Genomic DNA, 20,857 nt, shown 5'->3' on the forward strand with positions numbered 1-20,857 from the left:
AGATTGCTGCACAAGACCACGTTGAAGTCCTTCCTTTGCAATCACTCAAAAACCACACGTGCTTGTATTCAACTAGAGCATGCATGTAGCAGGATGCCAGACAATGTGTCTTCTGTTTGGGATAAATATCCTCCTTGGGAGTGACTGTGCTGACAGGAGCATCCAACTTCCTGCCAAAATCCCAGAAACAAGTCAGCTGGAATTATGGCAGGTACCCCTAGGCATTTTTATGTTTATTAATTTGTGTATATTTAAAATATTTTCTAAATTAAACTTAAATTCCATTATGAAACACATGTATAATATATAATTTTACAATATCATTGATTACATACACAGTTTATATACTAATTTTACAATAACATAGATTATGCAGTTTAACCATTCCACCTTTTAAGGGTACTACGCTAAGTTATATTATACTAAGAGAAAAGAACGCTTCTTGGAAGAAAGTACCTGTTACAATGTGTGCGTAACTTATCTAAATAGTGCATTGTCCTACTTCATAACTGAATTATCACAAGGAAATATATTTAGAATTAATCAATCTGCTAACTAACTTTGTACAATTACTTAACTAAGTTTTAACTGAATAACAATCAGCTTCCCAACTTTGCAAAAAAAAAAAAGAGAGAGAGAGAGAAATTGTAGCAGTTACCTTGTCCATTAAGTAAGTAGCAGCAGAAAGCCTTTTCACTATGAATGTGTTCCACATCATCAGTGAAATTCCTGAAACAATTATATGAATTTAAGCTCCAAGACCAAATAGGTTGGATAGGAAATATCTGAACAACATGGTAAGAAAACCTTCATTTCACTGGAATGACATCACTTTCTCAAGAAGCTTTTAATGAGGAAGTACTGTATTTTGTAACTGATGTGTCTTCAATTTGCTTTTAAAATCATCTGTATTTTAATATTTCAATTTGTGTAACTATGTTTTGATTTTAATATGGATGTGACTGAATATTAATATTTTGATATAATATTTGCATTTTTATCTGTACCGTTTCAGTTAAACTTGTTATGAGCCACCCTGACTCCTTGGGAGACATAGAGAATATATGATAGATAGTATAGATGGAGAAGTGGGAATAGACAGGGATAGACAGATGATAATACAGCTAGCTTTCTAGCTAGCTCTATTACGCTGCTTTAAAAGGGAGCAGGAAACTGTTGAAGCAGTCTGTCAATGAGCAAATTGTCAAATATTGATTCAATAGCCAAACTGCAGCTATGCAAAAGAATGTGGGGGGAGATGAACTCTGGCACAATCCACATCCCAACAGGTCTACTTTTCTATTTGAGGTTTAAATCTATTAAAGGTATATCCTCTTGAGACTGGATTCAAGTGATATGGATTGCCTTTTAGCTTCTTTTAATAGAACTAGATTGCTTGGAAACAACAAAATTCTGTTCTGACTGTCAATGTTTTCAAGTGGAACCTTCACAGATTAATCAGGGAACTTGGATAAACACAATCTAGGCACACTAATCTCACTGCAATAAGACATTCAACAGTCCTCTTTGTACTTACCATGTTGGACATGAGCATTATCAATGCATCTAAGATGTTCTATAGACCTGGTGAGAAAACGTGCTTCCTTGTATCGAAGGATTAAAAGACAGACAGAAAAATGTTACAATTGATCACTGAAGTGAAGCTAATAAACTGAACATCAGTACTTAAGATAAATGTGAAACATTTTAAGACTTCAATTTAACACTTCAGATTTTGATCACATATCAACTACATGGGTTTTTTTTTTAAATCTAAGAGCCCCGATTCCTATATGCTGCAGGTTGAAACACATACATATAATGAAAAGCAGTGATATAATATTTGGAATAAACACTGAAGAAGAATTTTATTATAGCAGAGGGGAATGTTCCGTACTTTTTCAAAAACTTTCCCTCTGAAGAAACACAGATGGAAAAAGTCTGTGAAACTAGGTATGCCATTAAAACAGAACATGAAAACATTCTTTAAAAACAGATGGTGAAAAATGACACAGTGATAAAGAGAAATAACTGCTTTTAGAAAAGATAATCTGTGAAACAGTATTTCATACATATTATTCACAGACTTCGTGCCTCTTTTGTAATTACCCTTCAATAGCAAAAATTGTCCAATATTGTTTCTAAGATTCAATTAATCCAAGTTTTATTGAAACTTACTGTTTATTATCCAGAGACTCATCTCTCTGATCATGTACCATAACCTTTGTTAGCTTTCAAAATACACAATCAAACACAGTACCTTATCTCATTTTTTTTTAAAAAAGCATGGCAGCTGAACAGAACCTATGTAAGTATGGTGTGAAATGGCAGCTTAGTGGTCGTAACAAAACTGGTAGGGCAACATGGAAACAACTGGTCAAATCTGCTTTTTCAACCTATAGAATATTGGTCAAAATCATGTTTATACAACTTATACCACACAACAGCATCCATAAGAGGAGTAACAACAAATGGAGGAGGCACACATATTCCCGACATAATGTAAGCCATACTTTATCCTCACCCAGTGCACCCATTATAAAAAACAATATACAACTTCACCTTAAAACAAGGTTCACAAGAATCACACAACTTGTTTTACAGCAGAACTGTGTTCAAAGGAGGCTTCTAAAAAGGTTTCAGGTTAAAAACAAAATGTGCTGAACACATTTTTAACTCAACATTGCTGGGGGTGGCAGTGTTGCTAATGGTGTCTATAGGTAGGAAACATGATACAAAGAAGGAAAATTCCCCATTACCTCTGGGTCTTTGTTCCACTGCACCACATACTCCCAACAGCAATGGGCATGCAGTACATCCATCTCCAGACTACAAGGAAACTGCTGATATGCTAAACACAGTAAATCTAGAAAAAATATAAAGTAATCAAACACACTATTTTTCATTTGTTTCCTGTTGACAACTGAAAACTGGTTGTTTTAGTTTGCTGCTGAAGTAGCTTCTCATCCATATATATGTTTTGAATCTTTACCTAGTACAGTTTGCAATCCTGGCTGATCTTCTTCACCCTCAGGAAGGAAACTGCTGAAAGACTGGGGCATGTCCTCCTCAATTTCAGATTCTTCCCTTTTTCGACCCAGTCTGAGTAAGGGTAGGCTGAGGTCTTGTTTGAAAACCCATTTTGCTACACTGTCAGCAATCCCTCCTGGGGAAAAAAGAAAGTCAAGGACCAATTATAGTTGTTTATAATTATTCCTCTGAAAACAACCCTAGGGTCAAAACGATCAAGTGATGCCATCTTTATGGATGGTATCATCTGAAGTCGCAAGCGAGGGATTATATATTTGATGGGAAAAGCATGCAGGAAACTGTCACATTTAGGAGATTAGTCTGAGCTATTTCCTTTACATGCTTAAAAAAAACCATGCATAGCAATGCATACTGTTTATTTTTTAAATGAGACTTCATTTGAATGTAGAAACATACACACACTTACTTTCCATGCTTTCTATTACTTCAATGGAAAACATGGAAAGCATCAACATTTGATTCAGTCAATTCTACAAACTGGTCTAGCATGTCACCACAGTATGACTTATGTAGAAAACAAGCCTCAATACTTCCCAAAGCAATTACAAGTGCTGAAATCAAGTTATAGATTCATCAAATATTGAGATAATGGTAGTTATGCTCACAGAACACAGCAAAGTTTCTATTCTACTAATCCGGGATTTACTTCCAATTTTTGCCACTTGATTTTTCAGAAAAATTGCAAAACCCAAACTTGCTTGCCTTTATAAGGATTTAATTTATGCCTGCTTCAACTTGAACTTTCTCACTCAGGGTTAGTTTGATTGTTTCCTATCTTCCTGCAAATGGAAACTTTTCTAATCAGGTTTGTTTACATTGTGAAGAAGTTGCTGCAGATCAAGCCTGCACAATCTGCGGCCCTCCAAGTGTTTGGGACTCGTTTCCAGAATCCCTAGCCAGCTTGTCCATTGGACAAGAATTCTGGGAGCTGAAGTTCAAAGGACCTGAAGGGTCACAGGTTTTGCAGGCCTGCTACAGATCCTCCTGCCCTCTATATAGTCTAGCATGTCAAGCCTCCTTTTAACAGCAAGTCTCAGATGCCACTGCCATTACTCAAATCACATTAGTAAAATTTCCCAGTATTGTTTTTATTGTATTTACACAGAAAGGAACAGAGAAGTTATAATACAAACATTTATAATGTTTAATAAAACATTTTTGCAAGTATTGCTTGGGACAATTTCAATACACACTGCCTCTGGGCAGGAAAAAACTCAATCCTTTGTTTATCAGCCTTTTCCCTGTTAATGTATGAACCCAGGCACATGTCACATAAGCCACTGACACTAATCCTATTATCAGATTTTACCATATTGAACCTGAAATTGCTTTGTTAAAAATAAGCCTAACAGAATACATGTGCTTTATCATTCTTTGCTGCAAAATTTTAATTAAATTTTTATTTGCACATCTTGATTCAACCTTCTTCCACAGGATTTATTTTGCTTCTTGATTCAGATGGTGCAACTAATGCAACATCATGGCTATAGTATTTGATAACTAATCTATCCCTATAGCAAAAAGGCTTAGAAGCAAGTTCTTTACCATGAAGCCACTGACAGTAGATGCAGTAGTTCATTTAAAAAAAATTAAAAAAAACATGAAGGAGCTGTTGGAGAAACCCAAAAAATAGCATTTGTGTTGATTGATCTATTTCAATTTCAAATTTGCCAGAATGCTAATACCACAGTTTCCTCCCCATTTCAGACTAAATGCATAACTATCTGTGTTCCAGTTGTATCAAGCATTCAGAACTTCTGCATATGTAGTTCACAGAGTTCTTATTTATTTTCATGCATTAACATGACCCATGCTCTTTAACACAGGCACTATTCATGAGTTCAGTGCCACTCAACGTGGTGGTCTATGGAATGCCTACATTACCTAAGATGTACTGTGCTAAAGAACTTGCAATACGCAAGTGAATAAAAATGCATATAACCCATGTGAACTAGGATTATAACTTTTGGAATCACAGGGTATTAAATTTCACACCTCAGTATAATCTGAAACATTCATTACAGTCTCTTCCTTCAAATCAAAGGCATGCAATTTTTGACTTAGTTCCAATGTTAATGATGCTGTATAGCCTTATTGCAAAAAGATCAAATAGAACAGTCTTCAAAATCAGAAAGAGTAAACATGTTTGACTACATGTCACATAATATTGTCTTCAGCAAGGATTAACATTAAATGTGAGGTGTTCTCGCTAGCGCAAGTGTTTTGTCAACAAGAGGAGTCCTTCCATTTACAAAAAAAACCCCCACTCGCATAGAAGTTCCCAGTACTGGAAGTGGGAAAGCCATTTCCCATATCTCCCTGAACATTAATTAAAATTGGTGCAGACAAGATCAAATCCTCCTAAGGTTTCAGCATTTGCAGGGAAGGAGTAACACATTCCACAAGAGCAACTCATAGATATTCGAATCAAAGCAACCATCTTTCAGTAAGATCACCTTTTCCTCCTTCAAGCAGCTTCTTAACAGAGAGTCTGCCCAGTGGCTCAGTCTGCAGAGATGAAGCATAGCTTGCCTTCTTGCTCACTTTACTGTTCAGGAGTGTCTGAAGGATTAAGCAATCCTCCAACTGTTTCAGCAGAAGCTTCCAGTATTCTGTATCGAGTGAGAGTGCTTCCCAAGGGTCTGTATCACCACCTTCAGTTATATGAGAAAGCTGACAGAAAAGACGATGACACAGAGAAGAAGAAATCCAAATTAGAGCTATCTTGGACTATCTTACATTATGCAAAGGTAAACTTGGTTGACCAAGTGGTACACTTAAAAACCAAATCACAAATATGAGTCTGCTCTATAATAACATGTTTGCTGTAAAATGCTTTACTTAGAGGAAATTGTAGTTTTAAAAAAACAAAAACATAAAGAAGTGATATCATCAACAAATATATCACCAGTACAACAGAATACACCGACCGGAGTAAACCAGGGTCCCAGGAAATCAATGGCTGGGATCAACAATTATATTTATTCCATGATGTTTTATACATATCAACAAATAGTGCAATTATAATTAGTATTTTTTCAAAAATTGTCATGAGTTGTGCTGCCCAAAACCCGCACAAAATTCTCACTGACTCCAATTCCAGTTGATGAGGCACAAAAATGCTCCAACACAAAAGGACTGATTTAGCAAAGAGGCGCAAGAGATTCTTAATCTGAGGCCTGATCCTTTCACTGCCTAATTATCCACCACTGTAAATAGCTAAGTCACTTGCATTTCCATTTTGGAAGTGTTAGGCAATTCTGCTCCAGGTAAACTGTGTGAGCCCTTGCATCTGGAGTACTGATTGTGCTATTTCACATGCATTAACACAATTCTTTCAAGCCCATACCAGACTGTACCATAACAATTGTAAATACTATTTCTCGCAGGTGAACAGCTATCACACACCCAAGCATCCATAGCCACAAAAGAAAGGGAAAATAAAAATAACTGATAACTTCTTACAGTGTGTGTTATTTCTTGAACACATCATACTTCAATGTCTTACTATTAAAAAAAAAACCCTGAACTTCCCCTCAAAAGATCCCACCTGTTGAAAATATGGCACATATTTTCGCAGTCTCACAAAAAATGAACTAAGACCTGGCATACTGGGATTGAATTTTAGGACCCACCTATTTGGTGTTTTTGTTGTTTATTTTTTAAAAAGCACAAGGCAAGTGGCTGCATTTTGGGGAAATGGTTCCAGTTGTGTAGGTGATGCCATTAAATGCCTACTTCACAGCAGCTAAAGAAAACCATGGGATTGATGCAATGTTTAAATGTCTTAATGCTTAATATTTTAATGTTTTATCGCTTTGCTGATCGTTTATATAGATTTTAATGATTTAATTTATGGCCATTTGTGATTGTTTTTAGACGTGCAATGTTTTTATATGTTTATATGGATGTGAGGCATTGAATTGTTGGCATCTATAACGCTGTACACCGCTTTGAGTCCCCCTAAGATTCTATAAATGAATTAAATAAATAAATTACTGTGAAAATAAAACAATGCTTGCCAGCTTAAGTTCCTTGGATAGCTGCTTTGAGTCTCCTTGTGGAAAGAAAAAGTGGAGTATAAAGATGATGATGATGATAATAATAATAAACATCATCATAATAATATAGTTTCATTTAGAGCTGAGGTGTGCTATAAAAGCTAACATTCCTAGGAGATGAAAACTTGCATAAGAGCAACTTTTATTTTATTTGCTAGATTTATACACTTCATTTCTCCCAGGTTGCTGAAAAAGGAGCTCAACTAAAAACAGCACACAATGTTTGCAAGTATAAGCAGACAATGCTATTTAAGTTTATCTGGCTAGTTCACAGTAAGTTGACAGCATGGCCCACTGACTGACTATGGAATTGCACTTGTACAACTGTATAATCACATTTAATTATCAATACCTAAAGTTTAAAATGTGTTCAGGAGTGGGGTTTTTTTTTTTTTTTTGCTGTATGACAGAGGAGGAAGTTATGTTGCTTACCTTTTTCTCTGCTATGCTGTCAGTTATCTGTGCTGTTACAGAATGCCCAACATGAGCAGATAACAAGGCAGCTCCATTATTCTCGGACTGAATGCAGGCTGAGCGCATTTGTTGCCACCAGGGAGAGACAGACTGAGAATCCCACGATTCATCCATCGCAACTAAAGCGAAAGAGTGGGCGTAAAAATTTGTTAACTTAGTTAAGCAAATGAAAAACCTAAAATGAATATATCCTCACAACCTCTGAAGATGCATGCCATAGATGTGGGCGAAACGTCAGAAGAGAATACTTCTAGAACATGGCCATACAGTCCAGAAAACTTACAACAACCCTGTGATCCCGGACATGAAAGCCTTCGACAACAAATATAAATTGTGTTTTTTAAATAGCTGGTTATCAAATCATGTATTTCTAGCCCATAATATTAGTCAATTAAGATGTTGCAATAAAACCCAGTTGACTAATTTGAGGTTGTTGTTTTTTAAAAACACACACACACACAAGTGGTTTCCTAGATGAGGAAATACCTCCTCAAAAATGCTTGTTATGAAGAATTTTTCTTGACAGGATGATTTCCCACAAAGGTGAAATAAACAAGTTGCGAGAAGAAATGAGGATTGAAGAGAAATCTCCATACTCAGCTAAAATGTACAAAGTAACATCTGAATAGTCTATTTCTTTTCTGTGACCCCATCTCACCTGTCATTTTGCTCAGAAGGGACAGTGCAGCATGAAGGCAGCAAACCGACTGTCTTCTATGAAGAATATCTTTCTCTTTGGAAAGCCACACACTAAGAAGCAGGGACTACGAGACAAATGAAAACACACAGAGATAAAGGCTGAGATGGGCAGCCCAAAGGTGTTGCACAGTCAGCTTTTGTGCCTCCCCCACACTCCTGTTTCTTTAAAAAATTCTGCTCCGAAGGAACCTCAAATGTCCTCTGGAGGAGGATGGGAACTGAGGAAGGTAAGGGGGACACATTACCCCTTAACGAAACCTTAGGGGATAATCCCCACCATACCTCTTCCAACAAAACAAAATACATCTATCCCCCAGAGTCCTGTAGAAGACATGGGAACATCTGTTGAGGCCTTCCTGGATCCGTAGGAGATATTTTCATGAATTTGGCACACACACACAAAATATTTTTTTGTGAAAATTCACAAAATTTCATTTTGACCCCCATAGAGGTCCATGAGATCTCCAAATGTGGTGGAAATCTCTCCATACCCCCAGTAATCATTTTTGGGCATTCTAGAGCATTATTTTAATTCTTCAGGGGAAATGGGAAGTACAAAAATAGTCCTGAGGGAACATGTGACTCATGGGCTGCATTTTACTGACTCCTGGAAGGTTATGTGACAGTTTTGCCATGTTCTTGCTGTCCATGGGCACATTTAGATAAAGCAGAGATGTCTTTTCTACAGAAAGTGTCCCAGAAGTTGATTTTTAGGTTGCTTCATACTGTAGAAAAGATTCCCCTTAGACTAAAATAACTATAGTGTGAAGGTGCAAAAACATGGCAGGAATGGATGTTCAAGGACATATCATAGCAAAGAAACACCAAAAGAAAATTCATAACTGCAATCCTTCAAGTTTTCTTTGGGGACCAAAGCAGACTCTGGGCCCCCAATATGTGCCCACCACTGATATAGGACAACAAGGTCACTGTTACACTAGCGTACTGTGCAGAAATACTTCCTATTTAAAACTGCTGCTTTGTATTTGTTAGGCCTCTTTTTGATCACATAATTCTAGATCTACTCTCCATTTGAATACTACGTAAGGGTATTTATTTGAATTCTGAGTAATTCAACATCCCATTTTAATGTGGGATTCTTGGTAGTTTGTAGATTTTTATTATATTTGTCATCTATATCCCACAAATATGACCTTAAGATTAATTATAATGGAAAGTGTTTTATATTTATATAGTTCCAAATACCCTCACCTCAAAAAGCAACCTTTTCTGCTGTGAGGCAGTTCCACATTTCTCATGCATACCAGCCTGTCAACCAGCAAGTGCTCAGTGACAATGAACAGACATAATGTAGGTCTGATCATAGCAAAGAAAAGTAAAACAGGAAAGATAACATTGCACTCACCAATAGCAATTGTGGACTAAAACATGCAGACTCCAGCATCTGACACATTTCTTCTGTGGAACTTTCACCATGTAAACATTTCCAGAAAAAAAAGCTTCCTATGAACATAAAAACGTTTTCCTAATCATTAAAAATAGACTTCACCCTTTTCTTAAAAAGTAAGAGACAGACAAAATCAGTTGGGCACTAAATAATGTTGTCAGGAGCCATATTCTGCTTCAGCTTCTTTCTGTCTCCTCACATTCTCTAGCCTAAAGTTGGGGGAAATGGGGTCAACAACCTAATGTGTCATCAGTGAAAATTTTATTTTCTGACTCCATGGTCCAAAAATATTGTGAATTTTTTCCAAAAGCAAAGTTTTGCTCCTGATGTTCATAACCCCCAAAGATGTAGAAAGAAATGTTGGCATGTTCTGCACACCCATGGGGCATTAGGATTAAAAGCAATTCATTTTTTCCCTTGGGGAGTCCTGGGAAGTCCAATGCCACCCCAAACACTCAACAGTTGCTGACTCCTGCTTTAGTTCTATGAAAGGATCAAGTCTAAGCTGGTAACAGAACACACAGAATTACTGTGTCACGTCTATAGTATAATGCACAAAAGTCTATAGGGGGAAGCCTCTTTCTGTACCCTCTGTTGCAGAGCTATATGGGTGTAGCAATGTAGTATTAGTAATGTCATAGAATCATAGAATCATAGAATCATAGAATAGTAGAGTTGGAAGAGACCACATGGGCCATCTAGTCCAACCCCCTGCTAAGAAGCAGGAAATCGCATTCAAAGCACCCCCGACAGATGGCTATCCAGCCTCTGCTTAAAAGCCTCCAAGGAAGGAGCCTCCACCACGGCCCCGGGGAGAGAGTTCCACTGTCGAACAGCTCTCACAGTGAGGAAGTTCTTCCTGATGTTCAGGTGGAATCTCCTTTCCTGTAGTTTGAAGCCATTGTTCCGTGTCCTAGTCTGCAGGGCAGCAGAAAACAAGCTTGCTCCCTCTTCCCTATGACTTCCCTTCACATATTTGTACATGGCTATCATGTCTCCTCTCAGCCTTCTCTTCTGCAGGCTAAACATGCCCAGCTCTTTAAGCCGCTCCTCATAGGGCTTGTTCTCCAGACCCTTAATCATTTTAGTCGCCCTCCTCTGGACGCTTTCCAGCTTGTCAACATCTCCCTTCAACTGTGGTGCCCAAAATTGGACACAGTATTCCAGGTGTGGTCTGACCAAGGCAGAATAGAGGGGGAGCATAACTTCCCTGGATCTAGACGCTATTCCCCTATTGATGCAGGCCAGAGGTTGGACAACATGTCATAGGTTGGACAACATGACAGGGTCCTGTTCTTGCCTATTTGTTAGTTACTGACTGAACTAAGGAAAGGTAATGAGTTGGAAGTAATTTGGAGATCAGAAGGTATTTGGCAAAATCTAGCCTCACTAAATCTAGCCTTGAAAAAAAAGCTGAACTCATGAGAAGTTAAATTAGATTTGCTAATTTGATGATACTGAAAATATGGCTATAGTTATTTAGGATTGTTTTGTGTGTCCATGACTTTTCAGCAATGAATATATTAGGCTAACATGAAATAGAATAAAAGAATCTTACAGCTGGCAGGTGTCATCAAAGGTAATCTGGTCAACTTTTGCCATACAGGTATATACAACTAAAGCACTCCCAAAGGATACCCATGCAATTTTATTTTAAAGATCTCCAAAATAGAGAGCCAACTACCCGATGAGATAATATATTTATTGTCAAACAGCTCTTACAGTAAGAATAAGTTCTTATTGATGTATAAATGTAATCTTTTTTTTCTTGAAATTTGAATCCACTGCTTTGTATTCTAGTCTTTGGAGTGACAGAAAACATGTTTGCTCCATCTTACACTTGACATCCCTTTAGGTATTTAAATATGGCTATTATATCACCTCTTGATTCTCTTTCTTCTCCAATCTAAACACATTCACCTCCCATTATTGATGCTTCCTTTACCATCTACGGGGAATAAGATATGGATGATGAAGACCACACGGCCATGACTGTCCTTCATAAAAAGTTCATACCTAAAGCCACGTATTCATTCTCCTCTAGCTTCTTCACATTAATCACATCCTTTTCATAATCCAAGTACTCCAAGAAGGTTTTCACAGACAGCACACCATCTTTATCCTCCGCAAAATGAACAGAAGGTTGCATGTTCTGTTGCTTGTAATTCTCTAGCAACATCTGAAGCCTAGCAAACTCCTCTTCTTCTAATCTGAGTAATTTAGCCAAGTCCTTAAAAGGAATAAATTGAATATGTGAATTGTTTTACCTCCTGGGTTTTCCTGTTTTGTTTTTTGTTCTTTTTTGGGAAACAGTGAAGACAACACACACCACAGAAATACTAACGTAAGATTCCACCCCATACAATTTTCTCAACAAGGCTGATATTTTGCCAATGTGAGCACCTCTGTTTTGTTACATCATCTGAGATCCACCTCTGAGACCCTCTTATATAGTGACAGAAGAAGCTAGGAAAATCTCACAGTGATATTCTCTTATATCCCATGCTGCTTTATTGAAGTTCCCCTTATTACTTTGGCACTTGAACCAACTCTGATTTTAATACATTAGACAGTAAACAAAGATGCTTAAGAAATTTGTAGCATCTTTAAAAAGATGTTTTTTCTCTGTATAGCTTCTTCTGTACCTGATCCCTCTGTATCTATGTATACACACTAAGGATTTTCTATCATTTCATTTCACAAAATGACATTTTTCATTACTCACGTTATCAGATGGTACTGTTTCTGACTGTATAGTCAGAGAATTCAGCCTGTTTACTGACTCATGAAGATGCAATAGTTTCAGCTTGTTTGAACAAAACTGGAGTAGCCCTTCATCAATACACTCCACCTCTGGAGAGTGAAAGGGGGAGAGATAAAGAAGGATATCAGTCTCAATGAATGTTCAATGGAGCTGTAAAACCTCTGCAGCTTCATTAAACTCCATGTTAAGAAATGTTACCAGAGCACAACTGCTTACACAAGGATTCTGTTTTATCCAGTAAAACTCTGGCAGATTTTTGCCTACAGGCAAAGGATGTGTTAACTTCTCTTTGGAAGCAGAATTATAAACAAGGCACTGAAGACAGGGGACAACAATATATATTTAGAATATTTTACAGAAAGCTAAACCACTCTCCTATTTACAAGTGCCCATCCTTTCAGATGCTTCCCTCTCGATTGAGAAGTAATTCCCTAAATTCCTCGCAGAAGTGCTCACGCATCTTTAGTGTGAATTTCAACAAATTAAAAGCTGAAAAGGATTTCTCAAATGAAAATAATTAATATTTCAATTGTCAATTTATTCTGCAAGGAAAGTATGTGCTTTGCTCCATTTTTACAATCCATGAATTCTGGAATAGGAAAGAGAGTTGCATAATTAAGTTCCATTTACCTTGATTTTTTAAGCTATCCATCAAAGTTTGTGTGATGTTTGTCAGAGAAGATAGTGGCAAACGGTCAGTTGCTAGGATACTTTCCAAAGCCTGTCAATAAAACAGACCACATACTATATTTTTCATCACTTGCACGCGACAATGAAAAAACTAAAACAAGGTTCCTTATGTTAGAACTTTTTTCAATGTTATTTAATGTTACTACTTCTCAGATTGAAAAGCTAGACCTATATGAAACTAATAATAATAATAATAATAATAATAATAAAACTTTATTTATATCCCGCCACCATCTCCCCAACGGGGACTCGGGGCGGTTTACATGGGGCCATGCCCAGAACAATACAATATAGCAAAATATAAAAACAACATATCATAATACAATTACAACAATACAAAAATAATCATGTACAGTATAACACAAAATCAAAAAAGCAATATAACAGGGCGGGCTGCATGAACACTCAGTTAAAACCTGGGGTGAGAAAAAGATAAGAATAAAACCACGGGGAGCAGAGACATAAAATAGCAAACAGTCTGGAGGATAGATGATGGGGGAGTAACAAAAAAGTGTGTAACAGTTACTCTCCGAAAGCACATCGGAAGAGCCATGTTTTTAGATCTTTCCTAAAGTCTAAAAGAGTGGGGGCTTGCCTGATTTCAATGGGCAATGAGTTCCACAAACGGGGGGCCACAGCGGAAAAGGCCCTCTCCCTTGTTCCTACAAGGCGGGTCTGGGATAAAGGCAGTGGCGACAGGAGGGCCTCCCCTGACGATCGAAGAGATCGGGCAGGTTTATGGTAGGAGATACGGTCACAAAGGTAGGTGGGTCCCAAACCGTTTAGGGCTTTATATATGATGGTCTGCACCTTGAATTGGGATCGGAAAATGAACGGTAGCCAGTGGAGCTCCTTAAACAGGGGAGTAGATCTCTCCCTGTAACTTGCCCCCGTTATTAATCTGGCAGCCGAGCGTTGGACCAGTTGTAATTTCCGAGCCGTCTTCAAGGGAAGCCCCACGTAGAGCGCATTACAGTAGCCCAGTCTAGAGGTAACTAGGGCATGGACCACCGTGGTCAAGTCAGACTTCACGAGGTATGGTCGCAGTTGGCGCACAAGTTTGAGTTGTGCGAAAGCCCTCCCGGCCACCGCCGACACCTGAGCCTCAAGCGTCAACGCTGAATCCAGGAGGACCCCCAAACTGCGGACCTGTGATTTCAGGGGGAGTGCAACCCCGTCCAGCACAGGTTGCCACCCAATACCCCGATCTGACGAGCGACTGACCAGGAGGGCCTCTGTCTTGTCAGGATTGATCCTCAGCTTGTTCCTCCTCATCCAGTCCGCCACAGCGGCCAGGCACTGGTTCAGCATCCGAGGGGCTTCCTTGGAGTTAGATGGAAACGAGTAGTGGATTTGTGTGTCATCTGCGTAGAGATGGCAACACCCTCCAAAACTCCGGATGACTTCTCCCAGCGGTTTCATGTAGATGTTAAATAGCATGGGGGATAGGATAGACCCTTGCGGGACCCCACAGGTCAATGGCCAGGGGTCCGAGCAAGTATCCCCCAGCTTCACCATCTGGGAACGACCCTCCAGGAAGGACTGAAGCCACAGCAGAACTGTGCCACCGAGTCCCATCCCGGCGAGCCTCCCCAGAAGGATACCATGGTCGATGGTATCGAAAGCCGCTGAGATGTCCAAGAGAACCAGCAGGGTCACACTCCCCCTGTCCAGCTCCCTGCGGAGGTCATCCACCAAGGCGACCAAGGCCGTCTCGGTGCTGTACCCAGGCCTGAAGCCAGACTGCGAGCAGTCCAGAAAATCAGTGTCATCGAGGAACTCCTGGAGCTGCGTAGCAACCACCCGCTCCAGAACCTTGCCCAGGAATGGGAGGTTGGAGATTGGCCTGTAGTTGTTACATACAGATGGATCTAACGAGGTCTTTTTTAATAACGGTTTTACTACCGCCTGCTTAAAGCAGGATGGAACTGACCCCTGAACCAGGGAGGCATTTATAATAGCCACAAACCAATCCAACAATCCATCTTTGGCCAGCTTCACCAGCCAAGAAGGACAAGGATCCAGAGCACAGGTGGTCGCCCTCACAGACCCAAGAATCCCCTCCACGTCATCAGGAAGGACAAGCCGGAAAGAATCCCATAAGATCGCACAGACAGGTACCCCGGTTACCTCCGCTGGAACCACAGTTAAGCTGGAGTCCAACTCACGGCGTATCTGAGCAACTTTGCCTGCAAAATGGTGCGCGAAATCGCTGCACCAAGTTGCCAAGTCATCAGGAAGCCCCTGGGTCTCAGGAGGCCGCAGGAGCTCCCCAACAACTCAGAACAACTCCGATGGCCTGTTGGCTGCAGACGCTATGCGGGCAGTCGTGAAAGCTTTCCTGGCTGCTCGCAGAGCCACGGAGTAAGCCTTAATAGCGGCTTTAGCCCGTGCTTGGTCGAACACATCCTGAGATTTCCTCCAGATGCACTCTAGTTCCCTCCTCGCACGCTTCATCACAGCCAGCTCCTCAGTGAACCAAGGAGTCGACGTGACTCTACGAAGCGAGAGGGGACGTTCGGGAGCAATCGTGTCAAGTGCCCTAGCCAGCTCACTATTATAGTGATCAGCAAGGACATTGACAGGATCGCCAGTCTCCAGCACAGGAAGATCTAACTGAACTAACTGAAGAACAGGGCTGTAAAGAAAAAGATGACTATTAAAAGGAGTTGTTCTATGCTTTTTCTTACAGTAGAAAATAGTTGAGATCTCAGAAATCAAATTTTAAAATCCCAAGGAGTCGATTACAAACAAGTCCAATTAGAATTAGATTGCAAAACAACATTTTTCACAGCTTCACAACATTGCTCTCCATTTCACTCAGACAAAATATTTTGATAATGGCTGGAAAAAACAGAATTCAGTAGGAGTCTATACATTCTGCAAGCTTGGAAATGAAGAAACTTTTTTTGTAAGAATTGCCTCTGTTATTTTATATTTTTATCAAAGACATCCTTCAACAAGCTCAAAACAACAAATGCAGTTCCCAGAAATTGCCAACCTGGAAGGTTAGGGTTAGGTTGGAAAAGACCAAATGGCTCAAAGTCAATCCATGAGGTCTGCTTGGGATTTGAGCCTACACCTCCCCAGTCCTAATACAGTGTTCCAAACATTATGCTGGACTTATCCAGCATGCACGACATTATAATAAATCACTTTCCTAATTCTGATTCAAAGTCATTAATCTGTAAATTAAATCTGTGCCTAATTACCTGTTTCTTAGTAGCAGGATATTTAATATCAAGAACTAATTCCTTCACATCGGCCTCAATCAAATCTGGAAGCAAAAATGATAAATATGTATTAGCAAGAGAGATTAAGGAAAGCAATTCAATTAACTCTAAATTAGAGGGTCACTGTAGTTACCATGGACTCTAATATTTAAAAGTCACAGTAAATGTTGGCAGAGTGCCAGTTTCATAACAATATACAGTAGAGTCTCACTTATCCAACATAAACGGGCTGGCAGAACGTTGGATAAGCAAATATGTTGGATAATAAGGAGAGATTAAGATAAAGCCTATTAAACATCAAAATAGGTTATGATTTTATTTATTTATTTATTAGACTTTTATACCGCTACTCCCAGTTTGGCTCGGAGCGGTTTACAGAAATAGATTAAAACAATACAATTTTACAAATTAAGCACCAAAACATCATGTTATACAACAAATTTGACAGAAAAAGTAGTTCATTACACATTAATGCTATGTAGTAATTACTGTATTTACGAATTTAGCACCAAAATATCACAATGCACTGAAAACATTGACGACAAAAATGCGTTGGATAATCCAGAACATTGGATAAGTGAGTGTTGGATAAGTGAGACTCTACTGTATGAAGAAGCAATATAGTCTGCCACTCCCAGTTGCATCTACACAAACACAAGATGGTCTATGTACAAAGAAAATATGTCCAAATAACATATAATATTATTAAAGTTCCCCGTACAAAGCTCAATTCGGATAACACAAAAGTTATCCAAGTCTGATATTGGTTCCAATGTATATAGGCTTCAGGGATACACTGGAACCAATATCAGACTTGGATAACTTTTGTGTTAGAGCTGTTGCTCCTTTTCATTTTGTCTGGTACTGCCAAATTGAGCTTTGTACAGGGAACTTTAATAATATTATGTTATTTGGACATATTTTCTTTGTACATAGACCATCTTGTGTTTGTGTAGATACTTTACAAGTATTCTGGGATTTTGTATAGTAGTACTCCCAGTTGCATGACATAAAATGTCCTGGCCTTGCCCATGGGACCCTACATATACCATGGAGTTTCCCCCTACTCACATAGCAGTGAACCTAGAACATGACCCTAGTTAAAGCCTAAAAGTAAAATTATTGCCATTCACTTGTTTGAGAGGCTGCCTTCCCTCTTCAGAGTTACTCAAGGTTCTGGGTAGATATAAACTGGCTCAACAACAACTTTCAAAGAAACATAGTTGGCCTTACAGATGTCTATTTTCCTGCCTTTATGGTGACCTTTAGAAAATTTTGCAGCATTGGGATCCTGTAGCTGTTGTCATAACTAGCACATAGGAAAAAAAAATTGCTCCCTTATACCATTTTAGGTTCAGCAGAGGACTTTTTAAAAATCTGGCTTCCTCTTACTGCAACAACTTCTAGGTCTGAAATGGCATGGTGAAAATGCCCTTGCAGACTTTGCACTTTTATGGGAGCGTTTGTCAGCAGACTGTCACCCTGCAAAGTCTAACACTGCCACTAGTATCTGCCAGCTGCCTACTTTGGAGAAGAGCAAGGTGCGTACTAGTGGTGTGCATTCAGGGAAAAGCTTGTCTCTTTTAGTTTCCGGCTCAATCCATTTTTGGAAAGCCACCCAAAATTGGGAAGGTCTTTGATTGTATTATTTCGGGGGGGGGGAGCAAAAATTGGCCAATTATGGGGGGGGGGGCTTCCCACCCACTGGCTCCCCTTCCTGAGGCATTTGGCTGTCTGGAGGGTACTTCACTTTTCCTCTTCCTCCTCCTCCCTCCCTCCCTCACGCCTGCAATGCCCCACATTAACTCACAGGAGTCATGACCAGTCAGCTCCATATCCAGACCTTAGCAAGCAAGCAGGAAAGAACCACTGCCCATCCCTCCTTTCAACTCAAAGAGTGTGTTGGGCGGCGGGGCATGTGTGGCTGTGCAGGCACTTGGCTGCAGGCAAGTACTGAGATGCGCGCACAAGCTTTCCAGGCCTGCCTGCATGACCCATGACACACACAAACTCTCCCTGGAAAGAAAGTGTGTGTGTGGCAGGGTGCAGACAGTCCTGGAAAGCACACACTCGCCTCTCAGTGCCTTCCTGCAGCTGAGTGCTGGCACAGTCACACACCCACACACACACGCTTGGAAAAGAGGGAGGGGAGGTGGTTCCTTCTGCCCTGATGCTGAGGTTCGGATGTAGGGCTGCCCAGCCGTGACTCCCGTGAGGGAATGTGGGGTATTGTGGGTGCGAGGGAGGGAGGGGGGAGGAGGAGAAAGTGAAGAAGCATGCACGCATGAAATTCGGCTCCACACGAAAGCAGGCTTTTGTGTTAAGTTTCATGTGGGGAGAGGGGCTTTCTGTTTTGTGCTTCTAGATAAGAATGAAGTTCGTGCACATCTCTAGTGCATACATGTTTTCACTAGGAATATCTTCATTTACAATTGCTGGTTGCAATTCTAGGCTATGCCAAACATGAGAAGTAACCAAGCCCCTCAAAGCTCTGCCTTTTTAGTAGAATATCCAAAGATAACCTATGTAGTCCTGTGATTTGTCCAATATATTTCCTTCTCATAATTATTTCCATACAGTCTTGCAATTATGTTCAATAAGGTCTGCCATCATTTTTCATTCATCCCAGAGACTGTAGTCTCTTGTAAAATAATTCTCATTATCCAAATGCATCCAGCCAAATCCTTTCGGCCCACATGCATGAACAAACACACAAAATCCTGTTTCACAGAAATGTATGATGAAACAAATAACTCTATCTGGAACTTTTATTTTAGACTTTGCAGCCAACAAAAAGTCTATGGGGCTTTCAAGGGAGAAGTCCTGCATAGATCTGGCCAGAACCATGCAGGACAAGCAGAACAGCAACCTAGGTTTGTTTGCTCTGATATTTTAAAGCACTGTCAGAAAATATTATATTCATGGTTGATCCCAAAGTAGCTTGGGTTTGCTCCTGGATCCGTCTCTCCAAATGTCAACCCAGGTAGTTGCGACAGGCAGGAGTGCTTACTACCAGCTTCAGCTGATCCTCCAGCTGCGCCCCTTTCTAGATTTGGAGGACCTTAAGATGGTAGTGCATGCACTCCTTCAAGGTTGTACTTCTGCAATGTCCTTACATTGGGCTATGTTTGTACCTAGTTCAGAAACTCCAGATGGTTCAAAATACTAGTTATGGGAACATCCAGGAGTGAATGTATCACACCTATCCTAAAGTCACTCCACTGGCTGCCAATTGGTTTCCGGGCAAAGTACAAAGTGTTGGTTTTGACCTTTGAAACCCTGCATGGTTTGAGCTCAAGTTACCTACAGGATCACCTTCTTCCTTACAATCTACCCCAAACACAGAGGTCCTCTGGGGGGCAGTAATTCCAATCTGCCAGAACCCGAATGGCGACCATCACTCAGAGGACCTTTTCATTGGACACCCTACAACTGTGGAATGACCTGTCATAAAAGCTCCAACAGGTAGATCAGCTGTTGCAATTGAAGACACAAGTGAAGACCTATCTCTTCCAGCAGGCCTACCTAGACAGTTTTAATTATGAATTTCAAACCTGCATTTTATGTTTAATCTCAGTTTTGTGTATTTTAATATGTATCTTGTGGAACTATGTTTTAATATGTTCATTTTAAAAATGTTTTTAGGTGAATGTGTATTTTACAATGTTGTAACCCACCTCGAGCCATGAGGAGAGGCAGGCAAGAATTATTATTATTATTTATTTATTTATTAATAGCAACAACAATAAATGAAGCACATGTAATATAACCAAGTGTTGTTTAATACAAAGGGATACTTATAGGGGGATTATTTTATTCTCTTTGCTATTAAATAATACTTTACTAATTGTATTTATTTTTACAGAAGACTGTTTTAAATGTACGTTTGAATGTTACGAAATCAGGAAGAAAAGAGCATTCATAGGCCTACTAAACGCTGTAGTTGGCAAATAAGTAAACTACTTGTCTATGGAAAACTAAGTGCTTCTGTCTTTCAGCCATTCCTCCCTTAAGATTTGACTCCTATACAACCTGACATATTATATAATTCACAATGTACCTATTTTAACAAGATTGCTGTTCTTGAAATTCTGCCATAGCTTACAGCAGCATCTACAGCAGAGAGCAGCAGCCTTAAGTCATATCAAATAACTGCTGGATTCACATCTTATAATTACAGCTCCATAAACTACACTAGACTTAATGGAAGTGGAGGAATATTGCAATTCCCATCAGTGTCAAATGGGTGTGTATATAAAAATATCATGATTTTGATAAATCAGAAGTTACACCACCCTCTTATTATTATGAAGAGGAACCTCATCTGGCTTCATATGTGCTAATTCAAGAGGATGCTTTCCATCCTATTTGTATATCCTGATGCTAAAGAAATTATTCCAAAAGAACAATCAGACACTATGACATATAGCATAATTTGTTTACAAAATGCTGCACATGACCAGCAGATGCCTAGAAG

General features: G+C 39.5%; 1 protein-coding gene across 3 annotated transcripts in view; it reads right to left on the reverse strand.

The window, feature by feature from the left end:
• Positions 1 to 20,857, reverse strand: part of rab3gap2 (RAB3 GTPase activating non-catalytic protein subunit 2) — a 54,843-nt gene that overhangs the window by 6,157 nt on the left and 27,829 nt on the right. For all 3 annotated transcript variants that reach the window (XM_003215990.4, XM_062972279.1, XM_008125863.3), the window contains exons 17-28: positions 16,360 to 16,424; positions 13,088 to 13,178; positions 12,419 to 12,546; positions 11,710 to 11,923; positions 9,652 to 9,749; positions 8,245 to 8,350; positions 7,545 to 7,705; positions 5,508 to 5,724; positions 2,993 to 3,166; positions 2,760 to 2,866; positions 1,538 to 1,604; positions 659 to 729 (exon numbers count right to left, since the gene is read on the reverse strand). In XM_003215990.4, coding sequence (XP_003216038.2) covers positions 659 to 729; positions 1,538 to 1,604; positions 2,760 to 2,866; positions 2,993 to 3,166; positions 5,508 to 5,724; positions 7,545 to 7,705; positions 8,245 to 8,350; positions 9,652 to 9,749; positions 11,710 to 11,923; positions 12,419 to 12,546; positions 13,088 to 13,178; positions 16,360 to 16,424 — 1,499 coding nt within the window. The remainder of the gene's footprint in view (positions 1 to 658; positions 730 to 1,537; positions 1,605 to 2,759; positions 2,867 to 2,992; positions 3,167 to 5,507; positions 5,725 to 7,544; positions 7,706 to 8,244; positions 8,351 to 9,651; positions 9,750 to 11,709; positions 11,924 to 12,418; positions 12,547 to 13,087; positions 13,179 to 16,359; positions 16,425 to 20,857) is intronic.

The sequence above is a fragment of the Anolis carolinensis genome, chromosome 1, assembly GCF_035594765.1.
Source record: "Anolis carolinensis isolate JA03-04 chromosome 1, rAnoCar3.1.pri, whole genome shotgun sequence".
Classification (NCBI taxonomy): domain Eukaryota; kingdom Metazoa; phylum Chordata; class Lepidosauria; order Squamata; family Dactyloidae; genus Anolis; species Anolis carolinensis.